This window comes from Opisthorchis viverrini (genome assembly GCF_000715545.1).
Source record: "Opisthorchis viverrini unplaced genomic scaffold opera_v5_202, whole genome shotgun sequence".
Classification (NCBI taxonomy): Eukaryota; Metazoa; Platyhelminthes; class Trematoda; order Opisthorchiida; family Opisthorchiidae; genus Opisthorchis; species Opisthorchis viverrini.
This window is the reverse complement of record NW_008751858.1, coordinates 662,011-683,155: the sequence shown is the minus strand read 5'-3', so window position 1 is coordinate 683,155 and position 21,145 is coordinate 662,011. Positions and strand designations below refer to the sequence as shown.

General features: G+C 43.2%; 1 protein-coding gene across 1 annotated transcript in view; it reads left to right on the top strand.

Annotated features, from left to right (window-relative positions):
- The window catches only part of T265_08111 (hypothetical protein), a gene marked incomplete at both ends in the record, with an annotated part of 59,593 nt that overhangs the window by 35,183 nt on the left and 3,265 nt on the right, over nt 1–21,145 (top strand). Inside the window, 4 exons of the mRNA XM_009173818.1 lie at nt 1,120–1,385; nt 3,032–3,226; nt 4,185–4,328; nt 10,882–11,305. Of these exons, the coding sequence (XP_009172082.1) occupies nt 1,120–1,385; nt 3,032–3,226; nt 4,185–4,328; nt 10,882–11,305 (1,029 nt within the window). The remainder of the gene's footprint in view (nt 1–1,119; nt 1,386–3,031; nt 3,227–4,184; nt 4,329–10,881; nt 11,306–21,145) is intronic.

The following is a 21,145-nucleotide window of genomic DNA, read 5'->3' as shown; positions in this document are numbered from 1 at the left end:
AGCGTCTGCTCAACTGAGGCCACAACCGTCAATTTAGATGATCACGAAGACATTGCGTGATACTAGCTACCCAGAGTAATTCTTGAACCAACGCACCCATTCGCTGGTAACTTATCTCCATCAATAGAGCTCCAAATTCGAGGCCTCCTTCACTAACCGATAACCGTTCAACGTACGAAGGACATCCTGACGTCGATGACCCTAAGGATCTTTCAACATCAGTTCCACTGACCGTATTCCGCTGAACCAGTTGGTTCAACTAGTGCACAACTAATCAGTCTGGCAACACAAGACCTACCTAAGAAAAAATAAAATAGTGAAAGTCACGTGCTCGATCCTGCAACTATTGTTGTTTTCACATCGCAGCACTTACATGACCAGAACATGTTGCGTCACGTCTGGTATGCCATTTTTGACATCACCAGACTCCAAGCAAAGCAAAGGCAGATGCCGTCTATCTGAAGGTCTCACACATTTCGCCAGAAATCTATACAGATGGATGCTTTTTTGGCACGCTCATTAAGTTGGTTGAAAATTTCCACAGAAATATGAACAAACCGGTTCTTTTATTACTACTGTACAGAACGCTGCCATGCCAACCAGCCCGTACGTTTAGCTTTCGGGAGCGTGTCTATCATGCGTGCATACAATCAACCGCACCAAACGAGGTTTCGCATCTTTTATAACTGTTGCCCAACCTTACCTTTCTTGTTGAGTAAGCGTCGTGTATGGTGTACGGCAAGATTCAAGTATTTGCGTTACTTGATCACGACCACTTTCCCTTGTCAGGGACCATTGAACGTCAAGTTATGGGATACCGACGTTGCATCACGTCTCGTGAATACCACTGTTCTGAGGCAACAGGCCATATTTCTGAAGCGTGACAGAAATACATTACGTTAGACAAACTATTTATGATCGTAGTGAATCCTTGTACCTAAAAGTTATTTGTTGTCACCCTGAGCAAGGTTGTCGCTCAAGCGTTTTGGAGTCAAAAACGGAAGACAGGTGACTATCAGGACCGTTTCATGTTGGTTCGTCCTGCAGTGCACCACTTGTCAACTTTGTGCTTCAGGTTTTCTGATTCCATCTCTGTTTGTTGTTGTGATCCCCTGACAGATTCGAAAACTCCTCGGAGCACTCAATGTTCCGTTAGGTATGGTGCTAATAGCCGTGCTGAATCAAATCTTCTTCTTGGGGTTTGAATTGCCCATGGTCAACATTCCTCCGTCGAATCAAATCAACGTTTCCCGGTGGGTTAATTTTCCTAACTACGACCTGTTAAACCTGTATCCAGTCAATGCAGTGGGACTGGTACATGGAGTCGGTTTCGCAATCGGTTTCACAATGTCGATCATCGTATTCACCGAGGCTGCTCTGAATGGGTAAGCAAAACGAACATATTTTATCTAGTTTCCACAGTCGAAAATAAAATGGTGCTTAACAGTGTTACTTATAAGCCTGGTGAACTCTTGCCAGTTTTTACTCTCAGAATGTGATCCAGGAAGTCTCTAATTGAGAGCTTCGTTCTCATATGATTTATACACAGTCTGCGCTTGTTCTTTTATCTTTAACTCCTTTAAAGTGTTGCTTGTTGTTACTGGACACTTTTGGTTAATATTAGACGACTAGCTTCATTCATATGACCTCAGTTCTGTTTCTTGAGTATTTTGTAAGGGTTTTCACTTGTCTGAATATTGGTTTGATTCAGCTGTTTATCCACTCAGACAAACATCCGATTTCTGTTCACTTGTCAGACTATTCTTTCGAGATGATCACCGGGTTTCAAGGGCATGTAATTCACTAACCTGGTAAGCTGGTTGGTAGACAGGTGGCCGGGGGAGCGAAGCCCGAACTTGTTACCACACGGGACACGTGACTAATCTATCGGTACATACCTTATGGGTTCTAAGAAGAACGAGTGTGTTCGGGTGCCTAAACTTTCTCATAATATAAACATACCCGTACTAAAACGTCCGAGCAACTTCAAGCCTATAATCTTCTGGTTGTTGGGCCCGCCGAGAGGAAATCTGGGTAACGGTTTCTGACTATTCACCAGTTGTTAGGTTATCGTCTGGATAAGTCAACGGCTGGTCCGCAGCTGGTTTCACGTTTGGCTTTCCCTCATCCTCCCAACCATTAGGGACAGATACATTTGTATGCTCCCGCTAACAAAAACGAGATGGGGTAGAATGCTTTCTGCAAGATCATTTACCCTCACGAACATGCTGGTACTCTTGCATCCAGGCTATTTGTTTCAACGCACATTTATCTCTTCTGGACTCCAAAAATATCCAATCGCACATACGGTATTTTTTAACCGCTACGAAAAAATTAACCGCACACTGCTAGCTTGTAAGACTGAAAATTGTTCAAGAATGATGAGTATTCACTTGTTTACAAATTATTTTGGTACTTATTTATTTGTATGATGATGATGGTGTTTATCGGCCCATCTACTCTCGACCGAAGGGTGTTTCTTGACAGCCTGCAATTCGCACATAAATTCAATCACATCGATTCCAGCCCTGAAACCTTTTCCCAACATTATTTCCCAGCTTTTCTCTCAAGAATGGCATTTAATTCGCTGCGCTGGATGAAGCAAAGTGGTGTGAAATCGCAATAAAAACTTGCGTTCATGCTATTCATTGATCGTGAAACGTTATGGCAGAATGATCACAAACCTCGGGATAGGTATCACTGTGTGGTTTTAATCTGGATCTTCCTTATAAGCCTAAATAAAGTTGGTGACCACGGTTGGCTGGGCATTTAGAGAATCTACAACACTTGGACTGGATCATCTTGTTTAATTTTAAACCCTGCTCATCAGTTTGTCGATTATTTTGTGCTAAACGGTCGGACTGTTCATAGGTAGTTCAAGTGCATGCACAATTTAATGGTTTGTTGGACCAATAACGATAACTCATACAAATATGTGCATCATAAAAGAACAAGAGTATTCACCCGTCCTAATGAATGTTATTCGTGCTCCAACCTAACCCATTCGAAAGGGCTTTCTGTTGTCCTCTAGCATCACAGCCATGAAGAACAAGGCAGTCAAACCCAACGTGTTTGTCATGGACTTGTTCCTGTTGACAATCATCTTCCCAGTGGTCAGTGGTCTCATGGGATGGCCGTTTGTTTCCGGTGCAACAGTACGAACAATGAGCAACCTGGTGGCCCTGGTCAAGCTTGACCATGCACCCGCACCTGGGATGCCCCACAGGTATGTCTGACTGTCTACAAATCTACTGAATACATGTTTTAAAGTGTGAAGCAAACAAGCTGACGTGTACTCACTTCAGTGTCTTTTAGGAGCAGCCTGCACTCACTGCTACACAGAGTAAATAAACATCAAAACTTTCAAATGCATGGCTTGTTGCCAAAACCATCACCGGCACACCGGCAGCCGTGTTTCCAGACAAACCCCAAAATGACCGCTGGGCTATCGCTTAACTTTTGAGGAATTACCGCCGGCTAAAGTTTCAGTTACGAGCGCTCAACTTAGGCAGGAACAACGAAGGATTCAGACATCGTAAAATCCAATCAAATACTTTTGCAAAAATAAGTTACTGTTTTCCCTCAACACTGAAAATTTATCTCTACCGCAAACCGTAGAAAGGTGAGTACGCATCTAGAACACTGGTACTTAGTCCCTTAGGTGGTCCGATAAGTCATCTTAGGCGGTATGTGCGAGGTTAGTTGCTTCCACAGATCTGTGAAGTTTCCACTTAACGCCAGCGCATAGTGGGTAGGCCTTGAGCAATTTGAGTGGAGTCGGTTGTGGTTTTACGTGCAAGCTTCTGCCGCCAGTGTGAATCTGAAGGTATAATACGGACAGTAAGTATGTGGTGACCTGCTGATGGCCAACAGCATTGCCAAGTACGATTACGTGCGTATATAAACGGAAAATAATTATTTTACGTTCACATCACTCTCGTTTGAACAGTTCTTCTATCCTTGGCAATCGATGTGGGTAGTCGTTCGGTCAGCTGGACTAACCAGTCACATCCCTCAAGCGTGAAAACGTTCGTCTGTTCAGATGTGTTAAAGAGAATGCGTGCAGTGTGCTCTGGTGGACAACTGGTAATACGCTTTCCTGGCATGTCAAATGTCTAAGGTTCAGGCTCCAGCACGGCCAAGAATATACACTCCTGATGAGTTCCAGTAAGATTGAAACTCAGGTCCAATGCTCCCCGTTTTGGTACAAACCTACCAGAACAAAAATTATCTGAACGTGAATTCTACAGATCAGGCATCGAACTACAGCCAACAATTACTTCACCCCAAGATGCTGGCCTAACCAGTCAATCCTCCCAGTTTCAACGGTATGCCGCTGATACGACTGATAAATTACCACACAATCTGGAGGGTGCTCATTAGAATCCATCAAGGAGAAATGTATGGCTGATGGTTGCGTAGCTACTGGAAACGTCATCTGGTGGCAGAACACCATAGAGGGTTAGGTGCTGGCACAGGAAAGCAACAAATTCCGAATTATAAAGATGCATGCGCAAATTCGAGGCACTGCACTATCCTCAGTTAAACCCCATCGTGTTCAACGCATTCGATAACTGTTCGGATGTTGTTTCTAAATAGAAGTGGATTATTCAGATATCCTATAAATGTCTGGGCATATATAACTTATTTCGACGGGATTAGTAATTATCTGGACTGCTTCAGCCATCTTCACGTAGGTTGACAAAACTGGCCATTCAAAGTTTACTCTTTTCACATCTGTGAGTACTACGCTCCAGGCCTATCCAGGTTTCTCTGCTCAATATGGATAAGCAATCGATCACGCAGTCGTCGCTGTCTCGTAGATGATGAGCCTGCACCCTAGATCCAGTAGCCGTCATTTAATGCACATGAGCCATAATTATTCGCGTGTGTAGACTTTGCAGTTCATGTAGTGTTTCAGTTCCCCCAAATTTACATAAGACCACCGAAAGAGTAATGGAGAAAATACACATTTGTGAAGCTAAGCTTATGTAGTCGTCCGCTTTTGTGTGCTGAATAGTCACCCCGACGCTAAATAATCCAGATGCCAAAGATGAATCGATAACAACTCAAGTGATTGACTGAAAATGGCCTGTACGAGTGTCATCTCTTCATTGGTAGTGTAATCCATAAGCGATCGTAAAGCCTGCGCGTGGAACAGAACGATTGTGTGATCACTTATTTCAGTATTCTCCACAGAAGGTCAGAACGCCTTAACACTGGCTTGTTGATTTTGGTCTAACTTAGGGGGATAATCCTTCATTAGCTTCGACCCGTCTTTGTTTTGTAAACCGTTGATTCCTTCGGTACACCTTCCTGCTGTTACCAAAGTATGACACGAGAGATTAGGATAGTCGGATTCGTCTGAGGTGATTAGAAATACGATTAATTCATAAATGCACGGGCACACTCAAAAAGACACCCTACCTCATGTTTACGCACCATAGTCTTAGCAAAATCGTAAAAGATTCCATTGGGCTTTTGAGTCTGCACGCTTTAAAATTGATTTGTAAGTTTACATGGCACTACCTAGTATGTATGTGACCAAACACAACTTCGTCGAAAGCATTTATCCGCATTGATGTATCCTGATCCAAACAAACTGATTCTGACACCCAGTTCTCACATGGCTCTCAGACATTCAGTCCGTCTGAACTGCAGATATTTGGAAATTTATTGCCTATGCCGTTTGAAGCAATGCTGTTTCGAATAACACTCACTCGCCTTATCCAAAATCAACATCGTTTCACGCTTAAGGCGTCACTTTTGAACACTAAAATTCTAGTGTGACATTATCCACTATGTTGCTCCTACTGCCAGTTCGTGATTGCTGGAAACTTGATGTTTGACTGGATATTACAAACACCCGTTGATCAAAATATGGTCTATGCAATAGGGGACAAACGCTGGTTCGTGGCTAAACAGTGTAACAAAACATGAACTGTGTCACACCAGGACATACTCTTCACAAAGATACGGTCCACAACCGTTAGAGTTCAGATGGAGGTGGGTTTTATGATTTTCAAATTATCCGAAAGATTGGAATGGGTCTAGTTTAGCCAACTGTAGGACAATGAATAATGTAAACTGATGGTCCTTGGGGTACTCCATTGTGGATTTCCTGTGTAAATCAATCAGTTTTTTCAGTCCGTATTATCAGACTCTTCCTCGCTCCCTCACTTAGCTGCGGTTTTTGATGGATTTTCGTCTCCTAACCAGAAAACAGCCCAGAAAACAAGCCCAAGCTGGATGGCAAACTATAACCACGAACACCACCAAACATGACAGCCGTGCATCTTGGTTCTGCGAGTATCAGTAGTTAAGGCTCCTGGCTGACCTTGCTGCCTCCTTAAGCCAGTAGGTCTTAATTATCATCTAGAATTATCCACCCCTAAGCTAGTTGAATCCCACGACCCATCACGATACGCTAATATACTCAGGTATGAAGAACTCAAAGGTAGGGTTCTGTCTGTTCCTGTACTTCCACAGTTTATTATCATATTTCTTATGCTGCGTACGTTTCACGTTTAGAATTAACAGGGAAAGTGTAAGTGATACTTAGTACGCGTCTGAATGGTATAGCGTCACTCCATGTTTATAAGATCAGTTCAGCTGTCAAGATAGCCAGGGTTTGCTGAAATTCGAGACCACTTTACGCACAGAAGATCCGGGAGGGTAGCTTTCATTGAGGTTACTAGTGTTTGCTATATTGTGCTCGGAGCCGCGGTAGTTCTACGCAGTGCTGTACTACAAAGCAACATTCACTCCAGGAGTTATGTGAAGCAGTTCAGTGCGAAATTGCACGATAATCCGACTTAGGACAATCGATTGAAGCAGTGATATTTCACAATGATCGTGATTTAAACGGACATCCGATACCAATCGCAGAAAGCCTTCGATAAAGTTATAGAGCACTGTACGAACCAGATATGGTTTATCTAAACATGGTAACGAACAAACCGCATACGCACTCGAATGGTTGGCAGTCTCTATGCATGTCTGGACACCTAGTTCGATTCAATGAGAACACCATTCTGGTTCCTTTGTTCTAACACTAGAGTTACGCAAACTAGCGAAAAGTAGACGTGCCTTTAGGTACCTATTTTCTGTTCATAATCGTCTCTGTTATCCTAAAGAACTAAATCCGACTGATCTGATATCCTCGAATCAACAGTGAATTACCGTTGTCGAATCACGATTAGTTCGATGACACCAGGGCACGGGGAAGCCAACCACCCAACTATTGGTCAGCTGGTTCATGCTGGCCCCCTTCAAACTGCTGAGCGTTTTTCGTCCCACATTCAGTTAATTGGGATATGATCGTTTCTGTAAGCAGCTGTCATATAGTTTAGACTAGATGTTGAGGTCACCTGGTGCATACAGCTAAGTTTGCTTGTACGAGTCGCGGATGAATGGCTTTCACAGATCGAACTCTTCTAGTCCCATTCACAGTCCTGTGTCCTTGTCAGAATCGCCCCCTCTTCCAGGTTGAAAGTCACTGGACGCTTTGTGATAATATGAGTATTTAGATAGAGCAGTCCAACTATTCACCAACAGTTAGATATCCCTAGTGGGTCACCCGCTGACTACAACGTGAATCAGATCCGGATACTGAAGTAGTTCTTGAATACTTCATTTCATATGACAAACCTAATGTCTTGATAGTCTGGAATGCGGCTGCCCATCAATATCTCACCATTTGAGCTTGAAAGAAATTTTAAAAATGTCCATTTCTACGCTCAAACTGTATAAAGCACCTATTGGTATGACAGGAGAGTTTCGCTCAAGCCTTTATCCGCAAACGTAGTCGTGAAATCAGAGCTGTATATTACAGATACACTAAGCAGTGGTGTCCGTGGTCATCTAGAACTTAATACTGCAGGAGCCTTAAGTGCATACACTGAAGTGATCAATACCCTTTGCGCTTTCAGTGAGGCCAGTTGTTCATCTAATTCCAGCGTAAAATTAAGTTGCCAGCTGAAGCTACTCACAAGGTTGCGGAAAACTATTTGACGACCCCATGAGCAACCTCGTTGGTGGCTTCCCTTATGAAAACACACTGAGATACCTCAAATACCGTACCAACTGAAACATGAGGTGGCCTTTGTGTAGCTCATCCCGTATCATAAACGAGAAACTGAGCTGGGTTTCAGGTGAGCTCCCAGTGACAACCGAATTGGTATGCAAGTGGTCGTGTTTGTCGAACAAATTTGGTTATCTTTTCTGCGGTGTGGGGCAGTAACTTTGTGCGCAACTCACCTCCATGTGAAGGGATAGGTTTTCTCATTCTATGGATTATTTTACTCTTGTCATCACTCTTTGGATTGGTTTTGCCCAGAGATCACTTGACAAAATCTCGGGCTGCGTAGGACCTTATCAGTGTGTTTCGACAAATGTTGACCTGTGAATCCTTTGATCTTGAGTCACTTGGAGAACCTTGATAGTGGGAAATTTTAATTATACATTGCAGGCTACTGTCAAGAATAAAATAAACCCGTACATCAATTTGGATTTAACATGTCCAGGCATACTCAGTCCACACTTCGGGAAGAATTCCATACACATTTGTCATCGGCTTTCTAGCGATGTGATTCACATCTGCCATGAATTTTCACGAGTTAGCTGAGCAAAGAAAACATAAAACTTACAACCAACACCGAATGAGTATTCCTATGGTAAATCCAGTAGAGTATCACTCGCACAATTACCATCTTTCGCGGTACTGCTTGCGTAGCTACGCCCATTCATCCATTTGGAATGACAGCATTGCAACAACGTCTATTCTGTCAACCTCCATCGTCGTGCGGTAGAATTGTAGCACTAACCCTTCACTAATATGTTCTAGCTGAAATTCTATGAGGTCAGTTCATTTTTCATTGAATACCGGCTCGTCAAAATAATCCCCGAATATGGAACACCAGTCAGTAACTCTGCGAAGTTTAATGGCAGCTGCGTTTTCCCCCAAGGACAATGCGAAGGCTGTTGGATCAGTCAATAATAACAGTCAATAATAACATGGGTGTCACGGTTGAGGAAGTTCTTGACGCCTATGAGACGCACCAGCATGCTTTTGACAAGGTTCATCATCTAACCTTTAACTTAAATGCTCGTCCTATGACATAACTTGTTCCACCAATATGCCCGGTTCAAGCAAAACACAGATCCAATCAAAACACACTTGCTATCGGACCGCAGTCACCGTCTTCTGATTCAAGCTGAAGGTATCGAGCAGCATCGTGTTGCCGACGGCTTGACCCTAGTTTGTATGGTAATAGGAAGGTCTTCAGTATAGAAATATACGCTTCCGCTGTTTGGTTACCGTTCACTAACGATCGGTAATATCATTCCGCCTACCGAGGTTTCACAGGAAGGTATTATTAAAATGTGGGTCTGCTAGCGTAATCCCTTCTCATAGGGCACCACAATTTTCCGCTTTTAATGTCATGGGTTGTGCGGCTTTACGTCTCACCTATATGGCTTGCCTAAAGGTCACATTTTTTATCTATCCAGAACATTCCAAGTAGGCAGAAAATCGCATAAAACGCACGATCAAAATGAGCAATGTCCAGGCAGCGTGCTACTCTTTATGTTACCCAGCTAAAGCACGAAAACGGAACAGTATCAGGCAAATGCAAAGTTATTAAGAATTATACTGTTATTTTCTAATGACAATGGATATCAATAACAGGGTGGGCTTAGCAATCGGTCCATCGCTCCTGCCTTATGCATCCCAGAGCTTGAGCGCGAACTTACTGACTGCAAGGTCCGTGATTCGAACCGTTCACCAACATGCCAATTGCTCTATTCTAGGCTAGGACAATCTGGCAGTTTCCAGCCCCAGTTTCTCAGCCCTCGTGCTTTCTTCTAGGCCATGACCTTCAATCATCACGTGTTACGGCTGACCGATTATTTTTCCTGTTCTGTCAGTAACCTAAGCTGACTAAGGCTGCCTGCCCTGCTCATTCGAGGTTCTTTGTTCTGTAATTGTTTTCAGTTCATATCAGTATTCATCTAATGAGACCTTTATCGAATCCTATGCTAAAAGGGGCGATCCATAACATATACTATCTATCTAATCTAATGCTTGATTCAAGCGTTTCTGTGCACACAGTGTATTTTTTCAACATGGATTCAATACAGAAAAGACTGTGATCGTGGACCATTGTGCTTGCATATAGATTTCCCTATGAAGTGAATCACCTCAATTGGAAGCAGTCTATATGCCCAACAGATCAATCGATTTGTTCTATTTCAATCAGCTTCGAAGGGCACTGAGATGGGAATTTCATTTGCTTTACTGTCCTCAGCATCCCTTGGTACCGTACGCTGCTACTGGAATTTTCAGACAAAATCTGGAAACGGCCTACTACTAATAAGAATAATGACACTATAACCCACTGGTGCCAAGGTTGGATTGTGATCCTTCTTTCTCTGTAGTTTTTACTTCGCCCTTTCAACCCTTACTGAGTGTGGAGAATGTCACTCTTGCTCTGATTTATCTGAGACTAGGATTGCCGTAAGCTACAATTCATGTGGAGTGTAAAAACAGTGGGTTTATCCCTAACGTCAACTGCTCATACATCCGCTGAATATAGTGGTTAATCAAGGGAGAACTCGCGTGTAAATTTGCATCGGTAGACAGCTTCTGTCGTGGCTGCGTTCTCAGACCACTTATGGTGTTTATATCTAACACAATCATTGATTGGCAATGTCTTTTTCATGCAGATCTTTCAACCAAAATCCACTGATGCAAAGTGATTTAAAAAAGCATCAAAGTCCGCTGCATTCAATACTAAATATGCTGTGTTTTCCCGATGATCACGTACGCTTCCTCAGCTCTGAGCGACTGATTTTTATTCATGTTTATTGTTTGAATTTCAGAGTTATCGGGACCGTCGAACAGCGGGTAAGCGGTATGCTGGTGGGGTTGCTGGTTTTCTTGTCCGTCTTCCTTGGGTCAGTTCTCCGATTTATTCCGGTAGCGGCGCTCTACGGTATGTTCCTGTATATGGGTGTGATGGGGTTACGGGACCTTCAATTCTTCCGTCGTTTCCTTGCTCTGATGAAACGCCGAAAGCATTGGGAGGACTGGGAATGTGTACGTGGACTACCGAGCAAACACATACTTGTGTTTGCTGTGATTCAAGCTGTGGTGATTGGAATCCTGGTTGTACTCAATATTATATCCGAGTTCACAGCTGCTTCCTATGTGGGTATCGTGTTTCCCCTCGTCGTGTTGCTGTATGCGCTGCTCCGGGAACTGGCCTTCCCCAAATGGAGGTGGTTGGCTCCATATCTGCACCAGGTAGGTCACTGACTAACTGCAATAACATCCTAAATTAAATTCCTACTGTAGAGAGGATTTTTATCAAACGACCCACTTACTCAAACCAGTAGTGATTTTGATACATGTATCTACTTCATGAAGAACATAAACCTGGTGAATTGAACTCATCCGCAAATTTACACCGCACAGACGATGTCACCTTGATTGGTGATGAAGACTTTGAAATCCAACTGCCGAACTCGGAGAGCAAACCAACAAGCAGATTTGTCCGGTGTTAACTGGTTTTGCAAAGGTTTCAAGGACGTTACTACCAGAATTGTGTTAAAGAGAAATACTCCGGTACATGAGTTCCGTACCAACCAAAGCATAATGCAGCTTACGCGTAGAACTTTCAGTTCAAGCTTATCATCTCAGTTGAATCTCTCGTTAAAACTTGCCTAATTAACGATGATCTGTTTCGACATATCCGTATGACTCAGTGTTCTAGAAGAACCTAACTTTGGCAAAACCTCGGAAACTCATCTGCCCGATGGGTTCAACAAAAGGTACTTTCTAATGGATGCTCTTGAAAAATTCTCAATAACTTTACATAACCGATTATCTGTTGATTTTCGGCACCAACTAGTGGTACGGATGAACACGAATTGCTCAGTACTTTATGGCCAGATAACATTTGAAAGGCGACTGTGTTAGGCAGCATAACGCGTGAGAGGTAGAACATGTTGGGTTGGAACAAAGGATTATTATATCTATTAATTTCCCTCTGCCACACACTAGAGATCAATACAACTTCTGTGAAAAATAAGTAAAATACTCGAAAATGCGCCAGTCCGTTCCTCTGTCTGACAGCATGACTTAAACCACTTTTTGCCTTGACAAAAACTAACACTGGTTTAGCGAATATACACTCATTTGCAAACCAATTTGGTTCTTTCGAGACACACCCGGAATCCAGCTGAATCTCTCGTTTATGATGTTTTCAGGCACTGTTACGTATTCGTGACAATTACATACTCGCATTTTACTATAGGAATCCCGACACTCGCATTTTACTATAGGAATCTCGGCCCTCGGGTTTTACTGTGGAATTTCTGGGCGTCGCGATTTAATATAGCCTTCCGGGCACTGTATTCACCTTCTCGGTGCTATAGGATACCCTATATGGCATTTGCGGTCGTTTGCCGCCGGATTTGCATATAGGCATTTTCGACCCTCGGGAGAGAGGAGTACTATATATATATCATACGTAACACTGGTTTAGTTCCGGCTCCCTTTCGGTGCACACCTGCCATGCAACTGGAAGGAGTCACAGGGACTTAGCTACTGCCAGGCTGGCCAAGTACAGACAGGAGTAAGCAAAAGGGGTGGATTGGATTCGAATCACGGCACTCCGCTAAACAGAGAAGGTTATAGGTCAAGACCCCAGTACACATATTTTTCAACACATGCTGTACTTAGTAGGGATATATTAGTTTATATGGGCGACTTCAGTGGCTCCGTAATTCAACATTTCCATGCGGCAGTGATTTTTATGTTGTGTTCTATCGATAATGCAGTCAACTCGCTACATGGTCCCTCACCGTCTTACAAAAAACATTTTTCATGCTCCCCGAGTTTTTATTTCGTTGAGCGAGATCGGAAGCCTTGTACATAGACCCTTTTTGGATAAAGATTGAGTATGTTCTTGAAAATCACAAGCATATGCAAATCAATCTGCCACTATCAATTCACTCAACTTACGTGCTCTAACAGTTTTTGGCATCCTTCCAAAGTTCCGGAGAATCAGTTGCGTGTAGGATCGCATTTTGATGGCATAGTTCTGTTTGTTTGCTTGCTTGTCTGCTTATTTATTTATGGCAGAATTATTTGGTAAGATGTCGCAGAAACGGAAACATGTAAAGCAAAAGAGGGAAATCTGATCACTTTTTGAGAAAATGGATGCTTTTCTCATAACGATTATTGCCATTTACGGGCGATCATTTAAGCGACCAGTGTGGACGGTATTTCTTTACCTGACGGAGGAATTCTGACTGTTCTCTGACGACTACACATCAGCTTGTGGCTGTAAGGTACGCTGTTTTTAAACCTCAAACAGGGTATGCATCCTTCTAGAGGGGCATATAAGATTATAACACAACTTCAGAGTGACTTTCTGCCAAATGAAGGCATGCCGCGGGATGTCCACCCACCATTTTTATCCGGATTTACCCCAAAATATGTTTTTCGGTATCTCTTGGAATGATGCTCTATGTGTTCCGGTGCTGTGGTTGGCGCATTTCGCTAGACATCCAACAACGGAATAAGTTCGTTTTTGTTATGAGATGTGGAAACTTTTTTCAACCGATATTTTGTCCTGTGAGTGTGGTTACTCTGTGCCAAGAAGCGGAGAAGTACTGCTAATCAAGCACTCGTCACCGAAAGGCCTAATCTTCAACTACTAGCCGGGAGGGTTCGAGTTCACACCTCCCTGGAGTTTCGCTAGATGTCTACCGATGATGATTCCCAGCAAGGCTGAAACAGGCGTACAGAACTTCTCGGCTCTTTGATATAGATAAACTTCAATTACGCGAGGAACCCTCGAATGACTGGTGAATTAGACCCAGTAGAACTTTGCGATGGTTTTAAAGACAAACTCCAGCAAATCACTTGTTTATGCTATTTTTCAACTGCACAAAGTCCGCCTCTTTTTCATTTGGCACAATATTCGACCTAACATAGTACATTTGGTTGACATAACGTACTACTCATTTGAGTCTCCCACTGGCACCAACCCAATGTGCAAATGGGTGTAGTTCGTCAAACATGTACAACTGAGTGTCAGTTAAAACTTGAGATTGATGTAAGCTCTGGGGCTGCGCCTACCTGATGGACCAAAAGAAGAGCGAATTCGATAGTGGTCCTCAGAGAGCATTTCAGCAACCTCAGGTATTAATTTCACTATGTGCGTTATTTTACACGCAGTCCTCGGAAACTACTTATGCTCGGCATATGTCTTTGGGCGAATATAATGCAGTAGAAGTCAAGCTGTCAAGGCCAAAGCGTGTAGAGATTTTTCCTGACAAGAGCCGAGTTCTTGTACACTTCATGCAAGACAGATCTGTTCGCCTCAACACTTTTCGGGGTGCCAGGGCATGATAGACACAAAAAGACCACGTCACCTGCGAGGATGACAGTTGCGGGTTACAGCTGACCACCAAAGGTAGGTGATAACAGGAATCTCACTTGAGCGCAGTGTGATTATCAACAGCTTGTGTCATATTAAAAGTCGCTAGGGTCATCTGTCAATCAAATGCTCTGTATTGTGCCCCAGTGTTTACTTTGTGCTAGCAAACGTTGGTGGCTTTCCTTTCTACCTTTTTCAAAACGAGTTAACAAAGAATACTGTTCTTTTTATCAACTCTTGGCAAAATTGACTAAGTCCGTCACTGTGTGAAACGAGATAGGTGGATGGGCTGGATTGCTGTTTAGGGGCTAAATGTCTTCATGGGTGTGAGGATTCAGTTTCGTTTCTGTGATGCGTTACTTCCATGGGAGACCGACTTTGACCACGCCGTTCAAAATATTCCGGTGATCACGACCCTCATAGAGCAGAGCACTTCTAAGTAAATATCACCATCAGTCAACTACTCTAGTTCGTCAGGGCACAATGACACTCTTCTTGCTCTCTGCCACTGAAGATAATTCTAAAGTACCCAGTGCATTTTCATGTGTGAGCGTCAAAACCTGGTGTGTACATTACATCAGTGGTGAGACGGTACCCCCAGTGAAAATCCCATTAAACAAAGAACATACTTTTACGCAGATGGAGGTCTTCTCAGATGAATTTTCCACATAACGAGGAACTGCTGTACTGCGTTAAATTTAGTTGTTTGCAGCAGTTCCCTCTTCTTTCGAAACCATCCATACCTATCTGACCTGATGGAGGGGACAAGTCGTATTTGTGTATATATACAGATGTATATGTATGTATATGTATGTGTATATATACAGATATAGACGTATCTGCTGATTCGCCAATCTGTGGTATCTCTTGCTGACCCGCTGCAGTACCTAGTCACGAAAAAAAATCACGGAAGGGAACACAACAGCTATATTCCGAACAAGCGAGTGAGTGCATGCGAGTGCGAGAGAAAAAGTTAACAAGGCCCACGCTATTTTAAAGGGGATTTTCTGACATTGATCCAGGCTGTCTGATAGGCGTTAGTGAACACCCGTCAACATCGATCGTGCCTCTATGAAATGCCTGAACGCTGATCACATTCGGTCGTACTTCTGTGGCGTGCATGAACACCCATCGGCTTTTGCTGAATTGAGTGAATGATTGACTGGCCTGGATGCTTGCTGGCTTTCTTGTTGACATTCTGGTCGAGTTTTAGGGTATCAGTAGGTTTCGGGCGTTCTGATCTTCCTGATATCTTCAGATATCAGAAAGTGACAGCTTCTACGTCAGCAAAAGGGTAAAGTAGGACACGGACAAAAATGGTCGCATTGTGCGGAAATGAGCTCTGACGTCAAAACTGGGAAATGTCCTGCTTGAGCTGTTACTATCAGTCGGATGTAGAAAGGGCTGGCGGGTTATCACGCGGACTGCAGGAGAGACAACAGTACATGTAAGTTAAGGAAAACTAGTTAAGCCACATCATCCTGAAAATGAATTTTCCAATGACACTTTACGATGCATCACGGTGGTTGGGTAAATAGCGTGTATTTTAGCAAAATATTGATTTTTATATCAAGCAGTTGACAGCTTCCTGAACGCTTTCTCGACCTTTCTAATCTACTCCTACGTTGAAATGTTTTGTGGTTTTACTTGAGGAGATTTCTATCCCAGCCCCACGTGAACCCATTTGTGAAACAGCGGACTGAGTTATTCCTAGTTCGATCGAGCCGTGTTTTTTGTTACGGCATTTGAAAACAAAAATCCTCCAAGAATTAAGAACCTTATAAGGGACGACATTCAATCTGGTTTACCGTGATCCATGGGACTGTGGGTTTGTATATTACTCCTGAATTACAGTCATCTACAGTCTAAATGGTCATTTCAATGATATCGAAGCCTAAGCGGAATCGGATATACGCTCTTAGCTGACCATGAAATATGATGCCCACTTGTCGAGATACGAATAATTCCTTCATCTAGGTGTCACTTCAAATGTGTGGTGAGCAAAACCCTATTAATGCTACCGGTTTTTGCAGCCTCCATTCAGATTAGAATATTCACATCTGAACACGTTACGCCGACCTCCCCGTGATTCTTGTTGTTTTTATTCGCTGTTCAAGAACTCCTTAAAAATCCCGCTCAGCTCCAAAAGGGGTCCAAATTGGGCGTAAAAATAATAATAATTTTAGTACACGAAGATCAACATCGTTACCGTCTCGGTATATACGTATTCCCCGTGCTTTTTTTCAACTCCTCAGACTTCGCTGTCATCTCAAAACGAAAATATATTCGTTCAGTTAGCTCCTGACATTCACAAAAGCCTATCCTGATTACTTATCAACCTTACAATCAGTTCTCAAACTTATTCTAGTGGGTCTATTTTCGTATCTATGTGCAGGATATATGTTGGGATACAGACAACCATCTCGCTGACGAAGCAAAATATATCAAGATAGCGCCATTTCGACGTCCTTTTTCTTTTCTTCCTTCCTTCCTTCCTCTACTTTTCCTCCAACATGCTCTTCAAAACAAACTGAAAAAAAGGTTACTTTAGGTTGCCTGCTGTGGAAGTCTACAGCGCCTTATTCGTCTCGGATAACCAAGTAGTTTATGCTTTCCAGGACTGAGGCCTCAGAACATTTGAACAGAGCTGTCATGATGTGGCGTCTGTGAAATCCTTAATTTCTCACGCATCCATAGTGGCAGGTCAGACAATCTGGAACCTTCAGATTTCATCCTTCCATGTCAGTGAACATCAGCTCCTTTCCACAAATAATTTCACTTGCATACAAACTTGGTTTGGACAGAAGACTCGACTGAGCCAAGCTGAATCTCGTTTCAGCTGACCATCAAATTCTTTCACCCACACTTCTTCATTATGTAACCTGCTAGCTCAACTTCGTGCTATAGAATATTTTAGTCAGCTAGAAGACCTTCTAGGCCTTCGGAATGCTTCAAATAAGGAGGACTTTGATTTAACTTCCTGGCTGATCCGACCTTCTAATAGATGTAAAACTTTTTATGGGAATTACTAAGCATCGGCGCCCTCTTTTTTTGCAACTTGCTTTTTCACTTGAAGCCGCCATGGAATGAATTTTCTGGAATGTTCGTCAGTGTTTTCGGTCCTGATGCATCTACCGCTTATTTTGGCGGACATTATTCTTTTTATCAACGCTGATTCACCCATTTACTGACGCTCAGCTGACTCCCATTAAGCACATTCGCATCAGGTATCGGTTGTTTGGTTTCGCAGAGCCACCCAAACAACTTTTCTCGTATACTGTGTCTTGTTCATTTGAAGGCCATAGCAGAGCACATCGAACCATCTATTATATCACGGGATCCCACTGCAATCGAAATCTGGAGAAAATTCCGTTCAGCTAGAGCTCCCGGGTGGTGGATTGGTATAGATTTATCTGTATTTTTTTCCGATCGTCCAACGAGACTGTAGGTCATTCCAGATAATATCTTTTCCACGAAGCACACGATATCATGTGATGCTCACATGTTCAATAGAAATGAATAACAGGCCCGTCAACACAGTCGCTGGTAGTAACAGACAAAAGTCGGTGCTCCACTTATTCACTGTCTTGAGTTCTGATTTCGGCGACCTGGCGAGCATGTGAGTGACCATGAGGCTAGGCGCTGATGTGCAGACTAAGTGGAACATCAGAACGTCAGGACTATTGGGGTTGGCGATACGGGACTCTGAGTCATGCGTAGGTTTGACAATCCGGAATACTAAAAGGAAGAATCGGGTTCGATAGTGTGAGCAAATTTATGCAACAAACTTCAATTGTCCACGTTCTTGGCACCAACATGTGCGCAAGCCTGTCACTGACTGGCACAATGCAGCATCAAGGTTCGCACACCAGAAAACGGCGGGAGAAACGTTGGCTCTTCAATGTGGGTTGCGGTCCTCTCTTCTTAGGCCAGTCTCCCGATTCCCATTGGCTGTGCGACCACACGGAAATCATGACAAAACAAGTCAGTGCATGCTCAGCAGATGGGACACGGACACACTTGGGTAATTAGCTCATCTGCGCACATTCATACACACACACACACAGGCTAATATACCGGCGTCGGACGGGACGATCTTTGCGGCAGTGAATGGTGAGTACAGATGAGTAAAGTAGTTGGAGATCAAAAGTACATGGGCGAAGTAAGCAAATGACTGTGTTGGTTCTACAACCCTTTTAAGTTGAACGCAAGAAAGACGTCAAGGTTTCATACCTTGTACATCCATATACTAAGACTCTATGTGAGGTTATCGTGCGGAACACTTAAGCCTTATCCGATCCTTCCTACAAGGTGCGCACTTATCAAAATATTACTCTAAGATCATTAACAATAGACCAATTCCGTATTCGCACATTTATCACCCTTGTGTGCACCTCCTACTTGAATGAATAGTATGGAATTTCCAAATTTTAAACTCTTTCCAACTCGATTTTAATAGCTTTTTTGGTATTATCCAAACATGTCTGCCTAAAAATTAGCTGAAGCTCGGGGTAGAAATTGATCCTCCAAAAAAACATTTAAGGACGAGAAAAGACCACATTTTCGTTGATCATTTTAGTGGTGTAAAGAACGTTTAAACACTGCCCGCCAGAACCTGAACACTCACTAGTACGTGATTTTTTCTGCGGTTCCAGGTGTTTGGCAGCGTCCAAACGAACTAAGTTAATAAGCTGCCTGAGAAGATCCACATTCATTCACAGAATAGGGTGATGTTTACGGGGACTCAGCCGAATCTCAACTGACCAGCCCTCTTACAGCACACTAGTTTGCAAATCAATTTGGTTTTCATGAGAGACTCAACTGAATCTCTCGTTTATGATACTCTAAAACTGAATGTGCCGCACAAAGGCCACCTCAAGTTTCAGTTGGCACGATATTCGAGATGTTGTTGGGGCTCTTGTTGGGGCTCATCAGGTAGGCGCAGTCCCTGAGTCTCCGTCAATCTTACGTTCTACCTGATGAGCCCCAAGAAGGGCGGAGCCGGTAGTGGGCTGTCGAAGAGTTTTCAGCAATCTCATGAGTAGCTTCCTTTATGAAAATAAACGGGTAATGGCTTGTTCATGAGTCATCATCAAACCATCACAAACGAGAGATCCAGCTGGATTCAATTGAGTCCCTGTCAAAACCAAAAATGTGTCCAATTCGGGTTCAGATAGAGGGCTTTTAGCTGCCTTAAGATTGGTATATTACGTCAAGAAAGCCGTAGGCTTTCAGGCTCCTTGTCTAAACAAAAACTGCGAGTAGCTTTTTCCAAACAAAAAATTTCGATATCTTTAATACAGTTCCAGCTAAGACATGAAGTAACCGCTGTGCAGCACAGTCAGCTAAATATTATTAAAGCTGAATGGTTCAGCTGATATTCTTTTGAGTCCTATGCAAACATCAGCTTAATTGTAAAGTGGAAAATTTATCCCCAAAACGGTAATTCTACAGTCCAAATACTAAAATGAAAAGTCAGGCTTGGCCCTTGAAATGCAATCTTAAAGGGGAGACATTCTTAACGCGCATTTCAGGAGGTCTCGTGAACCAAAGTAATCATGGTACAGCGATGGTCCTTCTGACCTGATGTTGTGAGTTCCTGATAGAGTGATGGTCGTTATTATTTAACCTATTCATCAGTCACTACATTTCAGCAATATTCTCTGGTGAACCAAATGGAGTTAGAGGGAGGGTGTTTTGGTGTGCAACAGGGGCTTCCATCAAAGAATGTGTTCAGCAACAGAACCTGCGTTTGTTAGGTCGTGTGTTGCGCAAGCCGAACCATTGTTTGTCGAAGAGAGTAGTTTTCTGAGCCCAATGCAGCGTGGCGGAGGAAGAGAGGTAGCCAATATCTGACCTAACAGACGTGTATGAAAGAGACTACGGTAATCTCGGTGTTGTAGGCTCGACTCGTCTCCCATGATGGGTACCACGTGGTCCCCACTGTGCCTGGTGGGAGACGCTGATATCGATGTCCGTGGCGTTCTTGTTGTCAGTCTCTATCCAGATTAACGGAATGAGTGTCTAGGGGTTTGGGCACCCTGGAATGATTGCGGTCCGTTCCCCGTCTACTTTTATCCTTTTCATTGCAATAATAGTCGGAAATAAATCATGATTGTACTTCGGCCAATAGTGAGCACGGATGATGGTGTTGGTGATTACCGTGATGGTCTGCCCAGCCCACCACGGGGCTGGTGATATTGCCTCATAAAAATAGCTACTAACTATCCAGAAGTAGTTAAAAATCATTCTTTTTGGGTATCCCTAACTGACCGCATTTGGTGGTCGGGTTGTTCGCCGAGCTTGGTAATTTTTTTCGTGAACGGTTTTTCACTAACCGAACTGACATTCTGAGGGTCTAGTGGTGTAGCGTGCCTCGTAGTTCAGGGATGTTTCAGAGTATGAGGGTGAGAAGAGCTGGTCATTTAGTTATTTACAGTACTATATCAATGAGGACCAATCATCTGGGTGGTCTAGAGCACTCCTTCTCAAGCTGTCGTGAGGGGACAGTAGTTGTGCAAGCTGTTCTCAGCTGTCCCAAAACAAGTGACCTCTATGCATAAATCCTTGCGAAGGAGGATTTCAGCACAGAGTGCCAACCTCAAACCCAATTTAGACCCCTCAGGTGCCTGGCAAATAGTATCGTAATTACCGTAAGTTATGGATGCACTGGGTCATTATATATATATATATAT